This window comes from Ictidomys tridecemlineatus, chromosome 5 (assembly GCF_052094955.1).
Source record: "Ictidomys tridecemlineatus isolate mIctTri1 chromosome 5, mIctTri1.hap1, whole genome shotgun sequence".
NCBI lineage: Eukaryota > Metazoa > Chordata > Mammalia > Rodentia > Sciuridae > Ictidomys > Ictidomys tridecemlineatus.
The window spans coordinates 178,039,444-178,057,794 of NC_135481.1; the positions used below are offsets into that span (position 1 = coordinate 178,039,444).

General features: G+C 45.9%; 1 protein-coding gene across 1 annotated transcript in view; it reads right to left on the reverse strand.

The window, feature by feature from the left end:
• Window positions 1–18,351, reverse strand: part of Pigu (phosphatidylinositol glycan anchor biosynthesis class U) — a 91,137-nt gene that overhangs the window by 5,433 nt on the left and 67,353 nt on the right. Inside the window, exons 9-11 of the mRNA XM_005329909.3 lie at window positions 17,292–17,435; window positions 15,412–15,536; window positions 8,994–9,136 (exon numbers count right to left, since the gene is read on the reverse strand). Coding sequence (XP_005329966.2) covers window positions 8,994–9,136; window positions 15,412–15,536; window positions 17,292–17,435 — 412 coding nt within the window. The remainder of the gene's footprint in view (window positions 1–8,993; window positions 9,137–15,411; window positions 15,537–17,291; window positions 17,436–18,351) is intronic.

An 18,351-nucleotide genomic window follows, 5' to 3' on the forward strand; every position in this document is an offset into this window, starting at 1 on the left:
AAACCACAGTCCTCGCACTGGCAGCCATGAGGGCTCCAGGGCTGCTCCCCTTTGGAGTACGGTGGCCAGGTGGCCAGGGACAGAGCAGGCGAAACCTGAAGTGGAATGAGACCGTCAGAACATGCTCCACTACAGGGTGAGAGAAGAGGAATAAACAGTTTCTTAGAATATGCTCTGAGCTCGGTCCTTTAACAACAAAAACATACTCAATGGACAGTGGCAACCACAAGAGTCCCCAGGAACGATGTGTCTCCCACAGGAGCAAGAGATCTGAGGAACCAAGACATGCCTGGGTGACTAAATTGGGGTCTCTAATCCCCAAGCCAGGCTTACTCGCGGGTCCTATCCAGGCCACGTGGCAGTTAAGTGAAGAACCAGGCTACTCTGCCATTCCAGCCAGTCTGAGGCCAAACCTGAGTTTTCCCATTTCCCCACAGCCTCCCGGCTCTCCACCCATCAGGCAGCTCTCTTAGTTTACACTCTGTCATTCAGCCAGGAAGAAAGAGATTCTTTTTGGAAAAGGCAAAGAGGCAGTGGAGGTGGTTAATCCAGCGTGTCGGGACGGCAGCCTTGACCAAGCCTTGGAGCTGCAGCTTCCTGGAGAAGCTTGTGTGGTCAGCCTCTTCCTTCTGTTAGAGACACTGACCTTCATGGGGACATTCATTGTTGCTACAGTTGGCAAAGTGCAGCCTCTGGCCACCTGCCTGGAGTCTAGGGAAGTGGGGGCCACAGTAGACTGGCGGCGACTGTGCAGCTGGATGGAGCTTTGGCATGACCAGCTGACTCCAGGCCGAATGGACACAGTGTGGGAGGGGACGGCAAAAAGCTCCACCCTCCACTTGGACCTGTTTCAGCTACAAGGTCACCAGGCAGACTGCAGACTGGGGCCACAGCAGCAACTGTCACTTATGTGGCCCCTTCCAATTCTCAAAAGTTTTCCCATCCAACTCCATAGAGCCCTCACGACCTCCCTTCCAGGTAAGGAAACCAAGGCTACCACCACCTCTCACCAGACGACAGCAGCCTCCTCTGACACCCTGGATTCTTGGCTCCACCCCTCACCCCTGACCTCCTTTCAGAGTGGGGTTTTTAAACCAGGAACCTAATCATATTTGTCCTGAGCATAAAACCAAAGGCTCAGTGCAGGCCTCAGTATAGGCCCCCGGAGTCACGTGGCTCTCATCAACACTGCCCTGAAATGTTCTCGTTTTTTATCAAGTGATGTGGCCAGTCCTACACAGCCTCTGGCAGCACACAGCATCCCTCCCTCCCTCCTTCTCTCTCCTCCAGGTCTCCCTACCTGGAACCTGGTAAGATGCCACTAGTCCCTCAGGACCCCACTTAGAAATAACTTCCCCAAGAAGCTTCCTCATCCCCAGCTGAGAGCCCCCAGCCATGCTGACCTCCACACTGCCCTGTCTTGCCTCTTTTTCTTTCTGTCCACAGACTGTGCTCCTTGGAAACAGGGCTGTATCTCATCCACCCTTAGCAGAGTGCTTGGCTCATAGGAGGTAATAAATATTTGTAATAAATAAATTAGCCTCCAAGGAGCTATGTGACTTGCGTAAGGCCAGTGAGCCAGGAGAGATGGAGCTGGGAGTCACTGCAGCACTGGGACTTCCCAAGCCCAGGTCTTCCTGCTGGCTGTGCCCGCTGTGCTCAGCCTGGCCTTTTCTTATCACTCTGGCTGTAGGGAAGGACAGCCAAGGAGGGCCTGTGAGAGAAAAGCTTGGGATGCTTGTATTGGAGGGACAAAGGAACAAACTAAGACACTGACAAACTGCCACCAAAGACACAAAGTGAAAACCGTGCCCGCTGAGGAGGACAAGGGCTGTCAGGAGATGCTGATCTTCCCCACACACCTAGCATCCTATAGGCAGGGCCATGTACAGTCCCCAGGAAGAAACCTGAAATGGGGACTACACACCGTCCAGCCATGGATGATCCACTTAACATGTCTCCTAACACTTCTTCACTGGTCCCATTCCCAGAATGGCACCACAGGCCAACTGAGATATGATTCTAAAAGGCAGGACAGGTTTCATTTGTGCTGGAAGGTTGGTACCCAGGTCTCAGGGCTCCAGGCATCCCCAGCAGCAGAAAGCAGATGGCCCAGTCAGGGTCAGCCTAGTATCTGCAGGGTCTGTCAGGCAGGGAAGGGTTGGGGCTAGTCCCTCATGACAAACTGCTTGTAGAACAACGTTCCAGATGTCCACACCCTGCCTGGCAGGGCAGATGTAGGATGGGCAAGGAATCTAGTTTGGACACAGACATAGCCATCAGGATAAATGGGAAAGGGGACCTGGCTCTAAACCTTGTGGAATCCAGTAGGACAGGCACAGGCCTGGCCCTGATGGAAACACAGGATGGAACTGGGAGGTTAGTGTGCAGAGCACCACGTGTGATCAGTGCACATAGAATATGGCTTTTGACTCCCGCTCCTACCATTCAGGGTATTGACAATTCATCACTAAATGTCTCTCCTTGGTGCTGTCGATATGCTGGCAATACAAGCCACGAACCAGATGGACACAGGGCCTGTCCTATTGGAACCTGCAGTCTACTAAGAGGATGTGATAAACAAGACCAAGAACAATACACCCCTTTCCAGTTCTGTGGCTCAGGCTGAGTCTCACCCTCCCAAGCCTCAGCTTCCTCATTTGTGTCATGAGATGCAAAGAGTGCTTCACTCAAAGGGCTATAATGAAGATTAAAGGGACTCCTTGTAAGAAGAAAAAAAGGGAAACAAACCTAAGGGGCTGTCAGAGGGGAGCAGTTACATGGCATGACATGGTGAGCTCACACAGCACGACTGCAGGACTTCAGCAAAGCAGAGGCTCTGCTCATCCGTGAGCAAGGGAAGATGACCTAGGCATTTTATTAAAAGAAAGAAAAGGTCCTACATCCATCATGATGCCACTGGCACTCAAACACACACTCTTTCTCCACGAGCACATGAGTATTTTTACAAGTGCACAGGGAAAGGTCCAGGATGCCCTGTGAGCACATGATTCAGAAGATTAAAGGGATCAGATGGGGCCAAACTGTAGTAAACCCTCCTTAAACATGAGCCCCTATTAATTATAACTTTAAGGGAAGATTTCCTTATGTTCCTTGTTTCTAAATTTATTTAAGGTGACTGAACACTTGACTGCATTCTTTCAAAAAGGCTAAATTTGGGGCTGGGGCTGGGGCTCAGTGGTAGAGCGCTCGTCTAGCACGTGTGAGGCCCTGGGTTCGATCCTCAGCACCATATAAAAATAAATAAACAAAATAAAGGTGTTGTGTATAACTAAAAAATAAATATTTTTTAAAAAGGCTAAATTTAAGCAAGTTCATATGTAATCCTTGATCAATATTTTTCTTCCACTGTTCACTGACCCATACAAAAAAAAAGTTAAAAGAAAAAACAAAAGAGGGGTGGGAGATTGTTTTCTCCTGGTTTATGGACTGGATGCTGCTCCAAGTTTGCTCTGGGTATCTGAAGAGCATGCTACTCTTGCTATTTCCCCTGTCAACACATGATTAATGGCAGCAGGATCCACATGTTATGTTCAACCCACTAAACACCCCAAATGAGGATTGTCACCCTGGATTCTAAGACTGGGAAACTAACCCAGAGAAGTTGAATCACTTGCTGAAGGTCACACAGTGAGGAAGTGGAGGAGGACCTCAAGCAACCACTCAATCTCAATCCTGGTTTCACTCTCACACTCATGTACACTTGTACACTTATACACACACACACACACACACACACACGGATGGTTTACTGTTGTCATTTCCTGTTACTGACTCTGAGGTACAACAGTAATTAGCAAATGATATGTGCCACGTCTAAAAAACATTAATGGCCCCCAGGGGAGAGGACAGGGCCTCAGTCACTGGTATGTCTGCTGGTGTAGCTAATAATAAACACACAATTTATTCTCTAACAGGATATGTATAGCATTGATCAACTCAGAACAGGATTTTAGGCCAAGGTGTTTGCTACATTCTACATAAATAAAGCTCCTAGGAGCTGGGTATGGTGCACACTACTCCTGTAATCCCAGCAACTCAGGAGGATGAGGCAGGAGGACCACAAGTTAAAGGCCAGCCTCAGCAACTTAGTTACATCCCATCTCAAAAATTTTTTTAAAGCGGCTGGAGAGGTAGCATGGTGGTAAAGCGCCTCTGGGTTCAATTCCCAGTACCAAAACAAACAAATAAACAAATCTCCTGGTTTTTGGTAATGAAGGTTCAGGTACTGCTTAAAATCTGGGGTTATCTGGTTCTCAGGACATCTCTGACCTGACTTTCCCAGGAAGGGGAAAATGAGGCCAGAGGAATATAGGACGACTTCCCAGCCTGAAGAGTTCATAAGAGCAGGCTGTGGGACAAACAGATATCCCCAAATGCCATACAACTGAATGGAACCACTGACTGGGTCACAAGGAAGCAGAACTGGGATTGGCTATGTAGGACACACACAGACTGGGTTCACAGAGGCCAAAAATCAGGAGACAGAACTCCTAACTGATTCTTGCCAGGAGTGTGATTTGGCCCTCATGTCCCCTTCCATTATTGCTCTATAAGTCTGAAAGGCCCAGCTCTTATCCCTTGTCCCTTTGGCTTTCCCTGAACACTCCAACATGAAAGCTTATTCTACACCTGCTGGATTCTTCTAGCAGTTACCCTGCACATCTGATCAAGAATGACATGATATTTTTCTTAGCTATTGGTTCATTTATTCATTCAACAAACACTTGCTAGCAAATGCTCCCTGCCAAGCATTGGTATGACAGGGAGGGGCACCCTGCAACGGGAGGACAGCCAGATCCTTGATGCATGAAGCTCACAGGCTAGTGGGGGGCAGAAGAGAGCAGAACAAGTTACAGATGGACTTGTTAAGTTGTGAGAAACTAGGGGCTGAGAAAGACAATGGGGCAGGAGGACTTCACAGAAGGCTTCTGTGAGGTGACACTAAACTTTTTTTTTTTTCGGGGAGGGGAGCAGAGAGCCCCCTGAGCCACATCCCCAGCCCTTTTTTATATTTTATTTAGGGTCTCACTGAGTAGCTTAGGACCTAATTAAGTTGCTGAGGCTGGCTTTGAACCTGATCCTCCAGCCTCAGTCTCCTGAGCTGCTGGGACTTCAGGCATGTGTCACCACGCCCAGTGGTAACACTGGATTCTTAATAAAGTTGTAGATGTTCCATATTTGCATTTTGTGGCTCCAAGAGGCCTGAGGGCAGGGGTAGTATAACCATCCTGATGGGGACTCTTCTACCTATTATCTGAGTGTCTGCCTGGTGAGCAAGAGCCCCATACCTGGCACTTCCCTTTACTGATCTGGCAGCAGCAGCAACAAAGACAAGATCAGCAGCCCCTGGAAGCACTGACCCAACAGAGCTGTCTGTAGCTTGGACTCACAGAGCCCAGACTCTAGTAGACCAATGACACAGGTGTGCCTGAGGCCTTGGAGATTTGCAGGTTTAAAGGGAACCCGACCCCTGCTGGACACCTATCAGTTGGTACAGCTTGTCAAAGGGCAACTTGGTGCTATCATCCAAAGACAGAAAATACATATGCCCTCTGACCCAGATAATCCCACCACTTAAGAATCTAGCCTAAAAAATACAATCATGTGTGTATAAGAAAATGTGGAGGTGCTGGGCATGGTGGTATATGCCTATAATCAGAGCAACTTGGGAGGCTAAAGCAAGAGGATTGCAAATTTGAAGCCATACCCAATAAAGTGTATATATAATCATTATTTTTTGTTAATTAAAAATGAAATAAAACCAAAAATAAAAAGCAAATTCGAGGCCAGCCTCAGTAACTTAGTGAGGTCTGGTCTCAAAATACAGGGTTGGGGACGTAACTTTGTGGTAAAGCACCCCTGGGTATGGAAAAAAAAAAGAAAGAAAAAGAGAGAGAGAGAGAGAGAGAGAGAGAGAGAGAGAGAGAGAGAGAGAGAGAGAGAGAGAGAGAGAGAGAGAGAATATGAATATGTGGCAGCATATGCAAGGCTCTTCCATTTCAAGTAGCAAAATAACGAAGCAATGTCAACATCCTCAGCAAGGGTTTACCTGTTCAAATAAATCATGGTACATCCTAACCCTGGGATATGGAGACATTTAAAAACTGATCTCTCAGGCTGGGGATGTGGCTCAAGCAGTAGCGCGCTCGCCTGGCATGCGTGCGGCCCAGGTTCGATCCTCAGCACCACATACAAACAAAGATGTTGTGTCCGCCGAAAACAAAAAATAAATATTAAAATTCTCTCTCTCTCTTTAAAAAAAAATTAAAATAAAAAATAAATAAATAAAAGCTGATCTCAAGTGGCTCAGCAGTAGAGCACTTGTCTAACATGTGTGAGGCACAGGGTTCGATTCTCAGCACCACATATCTAAAAAAAAAAAAAAGTTCTATCAACAACTAAAAAAATAAAAATTAAAAAAAAAACTGATCTCAAGATGACAGCATTAGTGAAAAGAACTGCTCATAGAATAGGAGGCCATATAATTACATAAGTCAGAAAGTGCTTTAATGTGTGCGTTCATATAGCTATCAATAAATGCACAAAGTCTGCCAAGACACAAACTGAACTGACCCAAGGACCATATCTGTTTTCTGTGAGAACGGATATTAGGTGGCTTTTTCTTCTTCTTCTTCTTCTTTTTTTTTTTTTTTAAGTTTTTTCTTTTTAGTTATAGATGGACACAATACCTTTATTTTGTTTTAATTTTTATGGGGTGCTAGGGATTGAACTCAGGGCCTCACGCATGCTAGGCAAGCGCTCTGCCACTGAGCCACAACCCCAGCCCCTTTCTTTCTTTTTGGCAGTGTTAGGAATGGAACCCAGGGCCTCATGCATGCTAGGTAAGCACTCTACCATTGAGTCATACCCACTGCGGATTTTTACTTTTTTCTGTACTAGGATTGAACCTAGGGGTGCCTTACCACTGAGCTCTATTCTTAGCCTTTTTATTTTGAGATAGGGCCTCACTAATTAGCTGAGGATGGCCTTGAACTTGCAATCCTCTTGCTTCAGTCTCCCAAATTGCTGGGATTACAGGCATGCACTACCTTGCTTCACTACATTTTATTTTATTTTTGTGGTATTGGGGATGAATTCTAAGGCCTCGCATATGCTAAGCGAGTGCTCTACTATTGAGCTATACCCTCCACCCTTTTTATTTTAAGACAGGGTCTTGCTAAGTTGCTGAAATTGGCCTCAAACTTGCCATCCTCAGGCCTCAGTCTCCCCAGTCACTGGGATTAGAGATGTGTGCCACCATGCCCAGTTGGATCACATTCAGCACATACCTTTACCTTTCATTCCACATTATTCCACTATTTTTGACTTCTTCCCCCCAACAATAATGAATTATTATTTGTGTGAAGTATTGCTTATGTGATTTAAAATGCATTTTAAAAAGATTTTTTAAAAACACAAGAAGCAATGCCAAGAATTCAGCTGGTTTTTCTCGGTAGTTCAGCTTAATGCTTCTGGCCTTTGGTTTCCAGCACAGCCCAATCCTTCTTTTCCAATAATTCAGTTTCTCCAGCCTTCCATAGCATTTGACCACTTGTAAACATTTCCCTCGCCATTCAGAGATCCTTCTCTTATAGAGACAGCCACAGGGGAGAAAGTTGTCATCTGGAAAGTTCCACAGATGCTTCATAATCACTGCAACAGAACTTCCTGACTAAAACTAGAGGCTCAAGTCAAGCCAACAGGCTGCGGACTATTTCTGTGGAACTCAGCAACTCTCCAGAGGCCCAGGGTAGGCCTAGCACCCTCATATCTAACCATGAGAATATGGGGAAAAGCAGGGGATTCCAGAGTGACAGAAGAGCCAAGGCAGCCTTCTGGATCCTTTAGATCTGAAGTTGAATCCTGCAGATTTCTGCATTTGCGGGACACAAACAAAAGATGCTGCCTATTCACCACCAATAACTGCCATCCAGGCTTTACTCCTCCATCTCTTTCCCACTGTTCACAAACCAAGAGAAGTGGTTGGGCTGGACATAAATCCTCCAGAAAAGTCCATGCAGGAAACACCAGTCCCATCACCCATTCCTCTTCTGATAGCTAACCTTAGAGGCAAGAACTCCTTTGCATCATCAGCCTTTCCAGCCAGCCCTGCCTCCATCCTGCGCACTATGAACAGAAAATGCTTGGCTAGGGCAATGGCACTGAAATGTTACACCAATCTACTGATTCTCCTAAGAACTCAACAATGACCTGAAAGAGGGCAGCAGAGTGGACCAGGAAACCCCAGGAAGGGTGGATGACTTCAAGGGAGTAAAAATTGTATTTGCTAAAAATACAAATCTCTGATCTTTGTTTCTTAAACTGAACGAACATCTCTAGGAGTGGAACCAGAGAATCTGCTTTCTTTTAAAAGAACAATCAGAGCCATTTAACTGTGGCGGCTGCCCAGGGAATCTGCATTTTCAACAAGTTTCCCTGGGGAATACAGATAGAGGAAGGGCTGAGCTCCTGCCCCCTGCCCACTACACTCAGCCACACAACTTGCACTAGACTTGCCCAATAGCCTGGCCATCCCATTCCACAGCCCCCTGCCTTTACTCCTGTTGTCCTCAGAGACCAGAAAGCTTCTCCCCGCCTCACCTGGTATACCCACTTCAGGGGCCACCCAGGCACCATTACAGAAAGAAGGCACCTCAGAAGTACCTGAATTTGGTTCTTGGCTCCTTCACTGACCTTGGGCAACAGACAAGAAAGCCTCAGTTTCTCTTTTGTACACTAAAAAACACTAGCTGTTTCACAGGCTTGCTGTGAAGATTCCATGTGCCCAGAAACTGGGTGCCAGATTCCGAGTTACTTTGCTTTCATTTCCCTTCCCCTCTGTGAGCTACTAGAGGAGAAAACCATCCTTTCTTCATGTTCAAATCCCTAGGATGGGACACCTAGGACCTTGGTCAAATGCCTGAGTTTACAAAATGAAACCCTGATCCCATGCCTTCTTTGATTCTTACCTGACCAACGTTGAAGGTCAGTGTGATCGCATAAAAGAAATTAGAGTTGGCACTTCCTGCATAAATCCAGAGGTGCCACAGGACAGGGAAGAGCAGGGAACAGACGATAATGATGCAGGCAAGCACGAAAATATTCCGCAGGACTGCAAAGACAGATGGTCACAGTTAGCCCAGCACTTTCTTCTTACTGGGGTAATCCCACAGGACAGAGGCTAGGGAGGCTCCATGGTTCAAAGGCAGAGCACCACCAAAGGCACTGGGGTGGCCAAAAGGCAAACCTTAGGCCCCTGAGTCAATGGTTCCCCACTCCCACAGCTGGCAGGAGCTCCTAAATTTGGAGTCCTTCTCCTCCTTGTGGCATTGACTGGCTGAAAACCAGCTACAGTTAGCGATGCCATGAATGCCTCTGGGCTCCGCAGAGAAGCCATTCCAGGAAGACTCTGGCCCTCCAGTCCCAACCTCAGAGTGTCCAACCTCCCCTCACCCCACACAGATGCTGTCTGGCCATGTGGGATAATGGGATGGAGGATGAACTACAGCACAAACCAGGCAGATTATAGCACAGAATGGGTCCCATGGTACCAGCCTGCCATCTTAGGAACAGGTTTTTCTTTCCCCTTAATCAGGTTCCTGCATTGCTCTTCCAATGTCCCTTCCTTCTCCTTAGATGATAACTTACAAATCTTCCTTTGAAGCCCCCGTCTCCGAATAATCACTCCCTGCCCCCAGAAGGAATGCTTAGTCTGTTACACAGGGTTGTCCTTGGGCAGGCATGCAGAGTCCATCTAGGTGGCTGGATAGACTTGGCCTCTGGAGAGACCTAGGTTAAAATCTTGCTGTCATTTATTAGTAAGTCTCTCTAAGCCTCAGCGTGTAGATCTCTAAAATAGGGTTAAAATGCTTCCTTCATGGGGAGTGTCTGTGAATTAAATAAACTATGTAAAAAACCTGGCCCAGGTGTATATATCAGTTTTCTATTCCTGCTATAACAAATAATAGTGGTTCAAATAATACAACTTATTATCATACAGTTCTGGAAGTTAGAAATCCAGGATGGGCTCACAGGCTGCAATCAAGGTTTGGGCAGGGCTCTGTTCCCTCTGGAGGACCTGAGAGAGAACCCACCTGGCTTGCCTTTTCCTTTAGTCCCTGGCTCACAACCTCCTTTCAGCTTCAGAACCAGCAATGGTAGGCTGAGGCTTTCTCACAGTGTGTCACTCTGACCTCCTCTTCCACTATTGTTGTTTTGGCACTGGGGATGGAACCCAGGGGCATTAACCACTGAGCCACATCCTTAGCCCTTTTTTGTATTTTATTTAGAGACAGAGTTTCACTGAGTTGCTGAGGCTGGCTTTGAACTCAAGATCCTCCTGTCTCAGCCTACCAAGCTACTGGGATTACAGGCGTGCGCCACTACACCCAGCTTCTGTTGTTTTTCAAACAAACTTTACTTTTTAGAGCCACAGAGCCATTTTAGGTTCATAACAAAACTGAGTAGAAGAGAAATTTCCCATATTGCCTGGCCTCCACATAGCTCTTCTACTTTTGGGCATTCTTATAACACTGGGCCCACCAGATAATATTCCTTTAAGGTTCTTAATTTAAAGTCCCTTTTTGACTATTCAAGGTAACATACTCATATGTTCTAGAAATTATGATGTGGATCTCTTTGGGAGTGATAAGGAGGCGAATTTTTCTACCCACACATGGTATCCTTTTTTTTCCTTTAATTCAATAGGGAGTATCCAACAGTAGCATTATATATTATTATTTCTCTTTATACCTTATTGTGTGTGCGCGTGTGTGTGTATATATTTTTTTGGGGGTACTGGGGATTGAATTCAGGGTTGCTTGACCATTGAGCTACATCCCTAGCTCTATTTTGTATTTTATTTATTTAAAAAAATTTTTTTTAGTTGTAAATGAATCCTTTATTTTATTTACTTATTGATATGCACTGCTGAGGATTGAACCCAGGGCCTCATGCATGCCAGAAAAGTGGTCTGCCACTGAGTCACAACCATAGCCCCTTGTATTTTATTTAGAGACAAGGTCTCACTGAGTTCTTAGGGCCTCACTAAATTGCTGAGGCTGGCTTTGAACTGCAATCCTCCTGTCTAAGCTTCCTGAGCTGCCAGGATTACAGATGTGTGCCACCATGCCCAGCTACTTTATTGTATTAAAAAAAAAAAAAAAAAAAACTAGTAAATATTCTTTAAAATAAACTAATTAAAAGAATGTTTTTTTAGAACGAATTCTGAACTGGGCCTGATTCCTAATAGGCACTTAATGAACATAAAGAAGATAGGGCACTCCCCAGGGCAGGGTGGAGAAGATAAGAGATCAGCCAGGGACCAAACCTATCCCAGAGACCCACCCCTTGAACCAAAAAGCTCCCAACTCAGTTCCTATCTCCTTTCTGATTCTAATCTGCAGAAAATCCCTTCTCCAAGTCAGAGTTTTAGGAGATTCAAGGTAAGGGGAAACTCTCAAAAGGTTAGGCTGCTTGTCTCAGTTGTACAATAACTGGGTAGAGATGCTGTACCAGAGCTTGTGTATTAGAAGGGGTTGGAATAATACAGATGAGATGCAATTCAAGATGCAAAATGAAATTCCAAGGGAACCACAACAAAATGAAATTGGGAGTCTGTAGAGTGGGGCCCAGGCATCCACAGGAAATTTCATAAGCTTCCCAGCTGATTTCAATACACAGGCAAGTATGAGACCCTTGTCAGGAGTCTGCCACAGAGATGCCACTGATCAATGGAAGGGGGAATATAGTAGGGGATATATGTAGTTTAAATTCTTTTTAAAGCCAAATGTTGTTAACATATAGTTCATTCTTTATCGGAAACAATAGGAGCCATTTTGTTCTTGATTTTAAAAAGTTCTTTCTTCTATGAAATGGGGAAAAATAGCTGGTAGTTGATTATTTTAATGCCTTCAGAAAAAAAAAGTTGGCAACTCTGGTTACCAGTTTTTTGAAATGTTGGTGGTCTGAAATCCCACAATGTGGACACTGGCCTGGAGGTCCTGCAAGGTACTCTTTCATAACCTGAAATTTCCATGATTTGGGGTTGTCAAAGCTGAGAGGCCAATGTCCTAACTCAGGCCTCCTGAGATCTCCCAGGGCAGCCTCTGCCGCATCTACTCTAAGGAGTGTGGAACCAGAGAAAAGGGATGTTTGTACTGAGCATTATTATTATTAAGCAATTTTATAACCTCAAGAAAGGAGAACAAATCAGCCTCCCCTCCTGTACTCCACCATCCTAATTTTCTTTCTTATCCCCTAAAATTATCTTACTGAAAAGAACATACATGGGGCTGGGGTTGTAGCTGAGCAGTAGAGCGCTCGCCTAGCATGTGTGCACCCTGGGTTCCATCCTCAGCACCACATAAAAATAAATAAAGGAAAATAATATACATTATTCTTAAATAAAATTCTTGGGGACTGACAGCCCAGGTGGTCCTTGGTCCTATGCCTCCAGCCAAAACCTGAGGCTTCAGATGGGATGACAGGAAGGAGACTGAGCGCACAGATGAGAAAGGCTCACATGCAGCTTCTGGGCTGCACAGAGACATTTCCATGTGCTTGGAGGACTGTTACCAGCATCCAGTTGGCTTCTGGCCTGTGGTGACCTTTGCAGGAACAGGGAGCTGCTACTCATTCTTGCTGGCTGCCAGGCCAGAAGATTAAAGCTATATGCCAGAGCAGATGGAACTGGGGACCTGAGGCACAGGACAGCTTGTTCCAGGCACCAGGAGGCGTCAGAGATGACCAGGACCTAACAAGATGAAAGGGCTCACCCTTCATCAGACCTGCTTGGCCAGATGGAGTCAGGTTCCCCACTGCATTCACAGGCAGCTTATCCAATCTCTGGCACCACTACTAGTGAACTTGAACTTCTGGCAAGTCGCTTTCTCTCTTTGAGCCTCAGGCATTCAGAAACAAAATTTCGCTTCAAAAAGTCAGTCCCATTAGGAGGGTCACAAGGGGATTAAGGGGCTTCAAAGGTCAAGGTGATGCTCCTTTCTTAACATGTGCTAGGTTAGGCACATGAACTTACTATGTAACTACTCTTTATAATTTGTATTTATCAATATTAGTTCATCTCTGTCTAATAGTTAATAAAAACAAGACAATATACAGTCAACTCCAGCCCTCTGGTAGGTGGCTCTTCAGCTGGACCACTGCAGACTGACATGGGCTCCACCAGCAGGCTGCTCCCTAACACTGCAAGTGTGCATCTGCCTGACTTATCCTGGCCCCAGGCTCCACAGAGGCCAGCATCCAGAGCCCTTCACTCAGGACAGGGCTCTGATCCTCTCTTCTCCACTGCGCAGTGATGTGATTTGGGGGCAGACATGTTAGCACTGGCAACCAGTATTTAAATTAGATTCCCAACAACATTAAATACATTGATTTGGGCCTGAAAATTTCTCAGTCTCTACTCAGAGGTCAGAGGTCCTTTAGCCCAGGGCTGAAGACATTCGTGGATGAGTATAATTGAGTATAATGAGTCATGGTTTCAAGTCCCAAACAGGTACTCCAAACATGAGTACTCCCTGCTGCAGGTGCAGTGAGTGAAATGTGGGGGTCACTGTTTTCTGTAGAAGCCTTGGACAAGCTGAGCCTGTAAACTCCTTACCCAACCAGCCAGCAACAGCATCTATTAGATCATCCAGGTTTTTGAAATCCCCTCTTTCTTTTTTATGCCTCATCATCCCGGAAGGCATAAAACAGCTTATTTCAAGCTTTGAAAAAATAGGTTTATTTCAATGTCTCTGGCTACCAAGCCTGAAGCTCTAATAAGGGAATGTGGCACGGTGTATGTGTGTGTCATATATGATTATCACTGATGTTGGTAACTGTAGTTCTATTAACATTTTCTTTCTCAAAACTTAAAACACCTCTGAAAGATATTATCCATATTTGATGGAGGAAAAAAATTAGAAGTTCAGAAAGGTTAAATGATTTACATGAGAACACATAGCCAGTAATGGGAAAGCCAGGATGTAGACTCAAGTCATCTGTCCACAGATGAGTTCAGCAATGTGGTATTGAAGACACTATCTTTGTGGGACAGGAAGCTAAAGAAAAATGATCTACTTTTGGGGAAAGACGACCATGTCCCCAAGATCTACCCTGTTATAGATGGGGCATGTCCCTATGTTTTGGTGGCCTTGTGATTTGTCACTGGCCACTCTGTCAGAGGGCCTCAAACTAATTCTAAGCCTGCTGGACTAGGTGATTCTTATCTGTGCAATGAGGATGTCACAGGCAGAAGATGCTGCTTCCTGTTCCCAGTCAGCCCAGAGTGGTCACAACCCCACCAGGCCCTCACCTGCAGGCTTAGCCTGCCCACTCAGCTGTTTACCTTCACTCCTACTGGCAGCTGGTCAGTTTCACTTCCTGGTTGACACCCAGACAAATCAAAACAACAAGGAAACTCACTTCCTTTGAAGCCTGCACCCAAGTTCATTCCTGACATTCTGCTGTGCACCCACAGAGGGTAAGGAAAGTTCAAGGCTCCCTTCCCAGTTTTACTATAGAGAATCAGGAGGGTAACTGATACCACCTCCTTAGGGAGGCTTAAAAAGCCCTCTCCACACACATTTGCCAATACTTCTCTGTATCAGGTTTCCTCCTGGGTGCTGGAGACAGAGAGGCATCTGCCCTAAGGGAGCTCCCAAACATTGAAAAGAGAAGGTGAAGAGCCCAACTGAGGGGAGCACTGGAGCATTTCAGCACTGCAGGCCTCGGGAACACACACAGGTCGCCACTGAGCCATCTTCTGAGAAGGGGAGGAGTAAAGAATTGAGAAGGGTCTTCACAGGAGGCAGAAAATCGGGTGTCATCCAGCAGCTTTCTAGGAATCTCTGGATGCAGCACTGGATAATGGTTTAGAACTTGAGGCCAGAATTACACTATCCAATATGGCAGCCTAGTCACATGTGGCTTCTTAAATTTGAATGTAAATTAAAGCCCTAGAGGACAACATTGGGCAGGGACTCACAGATCTGGATTCCAGTCCCAGCTTTTCCACTTAGTAATCATGTGATCTCACACAAGTGCCTCTACTATTCTGTACCTCAATTTTCTCATCAGGAAAATGGGGATACTTACCTCAAAGGCCAGTGTGAAGATATAATGAGCTTATGGATGTAACACTCTTAGAGTCACAGTGGCTAGGTTCTCAATAAGAGCTCTACAAATGGTGGTTTATATTTATTAACATCTCTAATCATGGCACAGGGTGCCAGGGTTGCTTGAGGCTGTAACCTCTCTCCCAGTGCTGCCTGCACCAGCAAGGGGCCCAGTAAATGCCTATTAATTCCTCTCTCCCTGGCATTTCATCCAGGAGCTAGAATGACACAAATCTGCCACCAGCAGATTGGAGTCAATTGGAGTACTCACATCTGTAGAGGTGGTTCCACACAGGAAAGAAGGCCATGTAGAATGCCACGTCCCCCACAGTTGGGTAGGACTTGAAGATGGAGATGATGGCAATCTGGATAAACATGAAGAAGATAGGGTGCTCCCTAGGGCAGGGTGGAGAAGACAGAGATCAGCCAGGGACCAAGTTTATCCCAGAGACCCTAGACCCACCCCTTGAACCAAAAATGCTCCCAGAAGACTCTGGGCAGGGGCTGACTTGAATGGGCCAGACCCGGGTAGCACAGCAGAAAACTACAGGGACCCAAAAATGCCCAGAGGTGGTGAGGAAGGCCTGGCAAACATTAAGAACTAGTCCACAGAGACATTTCCCAACAACAGCCACCACTGCCTCTACCAGCTCCAGGCCTTCTCCCAGAAGCCAAGGAGGAGGAAAACAAATGAAGTCAGCTCCTTATTAGCAGGCTTAAATGACTGCTTGTCAGAGTCATCAGGCACCCTCCCTTGCCAGAGGCTGCTGTGACAATAGGCCTCAGGGCAAGAAAGGCCTCCAAGATAATGCTCTGTTCAATGACAATATGGTCAGTGAGGTCAGTAGAGCCTTAGTGTCCAGAAAGATAACTGAAAGCTAGATGCAGTTTTTCAACACTCTGAAGGGCTGAAACTGGAGTTCTTGTTACCTTAAACTAATAACAGTTTAAACTGTGATTTCAAACTAGTAATAAGGGATGACAATGGTTACCATCTCCTGAAATCCTCACTATGTGCTCAAGTCTTCTGCTTCACCTCAAGTGACCCTCACAAACTACAACCACCCCTCAAGATCGGCAGTCCTGTCCATGGCCTTCACAGATGAGGAAATTGAGGTTCAGAGAAGTGAAGTGGTTGACCAAATATCAGTAAGTGATGAAGCTGTCTCCAGAGCTTCTAACCACCACCATGCTGTTCTTAGTGCTTCTGATGCCTCACAGCCCTGGTCAGGAGGTAGGGACAGAGTTCAACTTCCAGTGCTCCTCAAGAGCAGTCTAAGAGCTGAAGGGAAGTGAACAGAAGAGCCAGGTGGAAATCCTCCTCAGCAATACCTACGTGCACACATGTGGCCATTTTTGCACAGACCCTGGATGCTTGAGGTCAGCTTCTTGGAAGCCAGGATAATAAACCGTTTCCAGGGCTACTGCAGTGCTCTCCCTCAGCTTAGAAAAGTGCCAGGGGATGAGCACAGATTCTGGAGCCAGATAAACTGGAATTCTAGTTCCACTGCTTACTAGCTGTGTGATTCTGGGAAAACCATTCCACCTTTCTGAGCATCAATTTCCCCAACTATAAATGAGGAGTGACAATAATAAGATCACGCTATCTCCTTGAGTTGCTAAGTTAGGTATGACTGTGTTTCAGAGAGCCTAGAAAGGCGCCTGGGATGGGGAGAGCTCAAACAGATTAGTCCTCTTACACTGCAGACAAGCCCTTTTGAGGGAAATCAATCAGAAGATTAAAGAGAGCTCAGGCGATTAGCCTCCTAAGGAATCCATCCTGAGTCCCCATGGACAGTCACTGGGCAGTTAATGGAGGATATCCAAACAGATCCACTTTTCCCAAAGAAACCTCCTTAACACAACTCCTGATGTCCAAAATGGTGAGTAGATTCAGCAGCAATGTGGGTGCAGGCACCTCAAAGTGAGTCCAGGGAACATCCAGGCCTCCAAAGCCCTCCCTGCAGCCTGTGCTCATGCATGATTCGCAACTCCTGGCTCTGGCCACTGGCACATGAAGAGACCAAGGACAGGGTTCCCTGAGCAAAGATGACATCAACCTGATGGCAGGGGCTCCTTATATGAAGGGTACCCATAAGGCCATGGGGGGAGAAGGAGGGGAATAAAGAAGCAGCAGGTCCCCCAACTTACTTTAGCTTGATGGCTAAGGGGACAGTGTAGAAGAAGACGTTGATCTGAAACACGCAGACAAAGAAGAGGCTGAAGTGCTCAAACATCTCTGCAAAGAAGTACCAGAAAAGACCAATGTTTGGAGTGAGATCTGGAACAGAAAGTCTGAAATTAAGAAAACACAGGGAGAGAAAAGAGAGCAGAGTTACACATGGTCTGCTGTGCCCTTGTTTCCTCCTGAAGACTTGGGTCACTGCTAGCCAGCCAAGGACAACTTCCTCCTTGTAGAGAACAGGGTGTGATGGTTCTGTAGGTTCCCCGATATAGGTGATTACCAAAAACAAGGGCCAGAGACACACTGAATGATAAGCCATAATAAATATTAGTTTAGCAAAATAAAATCTAAAATGAGGCAGGGATTTATCCTAGAAATCAAGAAAGCAGCCCCTCTTTTACTGCTCAGGTCCATTTAGTCAGGAGCTTCCCAGTACGTAACAAGGAGGAAGGAGATTTAAATAAACAATATCTATTTTAGGCATTCCAAAGACCTGCCCAAAAGAAGTTCAAAGGTCCTGCTGCTCCCCATTCTTGTTCTATATTCCCACAGCAGGAATCTGAAGACTGAGTGCTTGGACCTGCAGTGAGAATTCTAGGGGCTCCAGGAACCATCAGCAGGCTCTGCTAGAATCCTCAGTGTCCAAGAGCTCATTTGAGAAATTAAGGTTTAACTAGAAGATATTTTTGTCTGGTAAAATCATATAAAAAAATTGTTGGAATTCTAACTTTTCTGAAAGTTTACAATTTATACACACACACACACACACACACACAAATACACACACACCTTTTTAATTTTTTGTCACAGGGTCTTGCTAAACTGCTGAGGCTGGCCTCAAACTTGAGATCCTATTGCTTCATCCTCCCAAGTCTCTGGAATTACAGACATTAGCCACAGCTCATTATATTTTTATTTTGAAAAATAACAGAGTTGAGGGGCTGGGGTTGTGGCTCAGTGGTAGCGTGCTCGCCTAGCATGTGAGAGGCACTGGGTTCGATCCTCAGCACCACATAAAAATGAAAT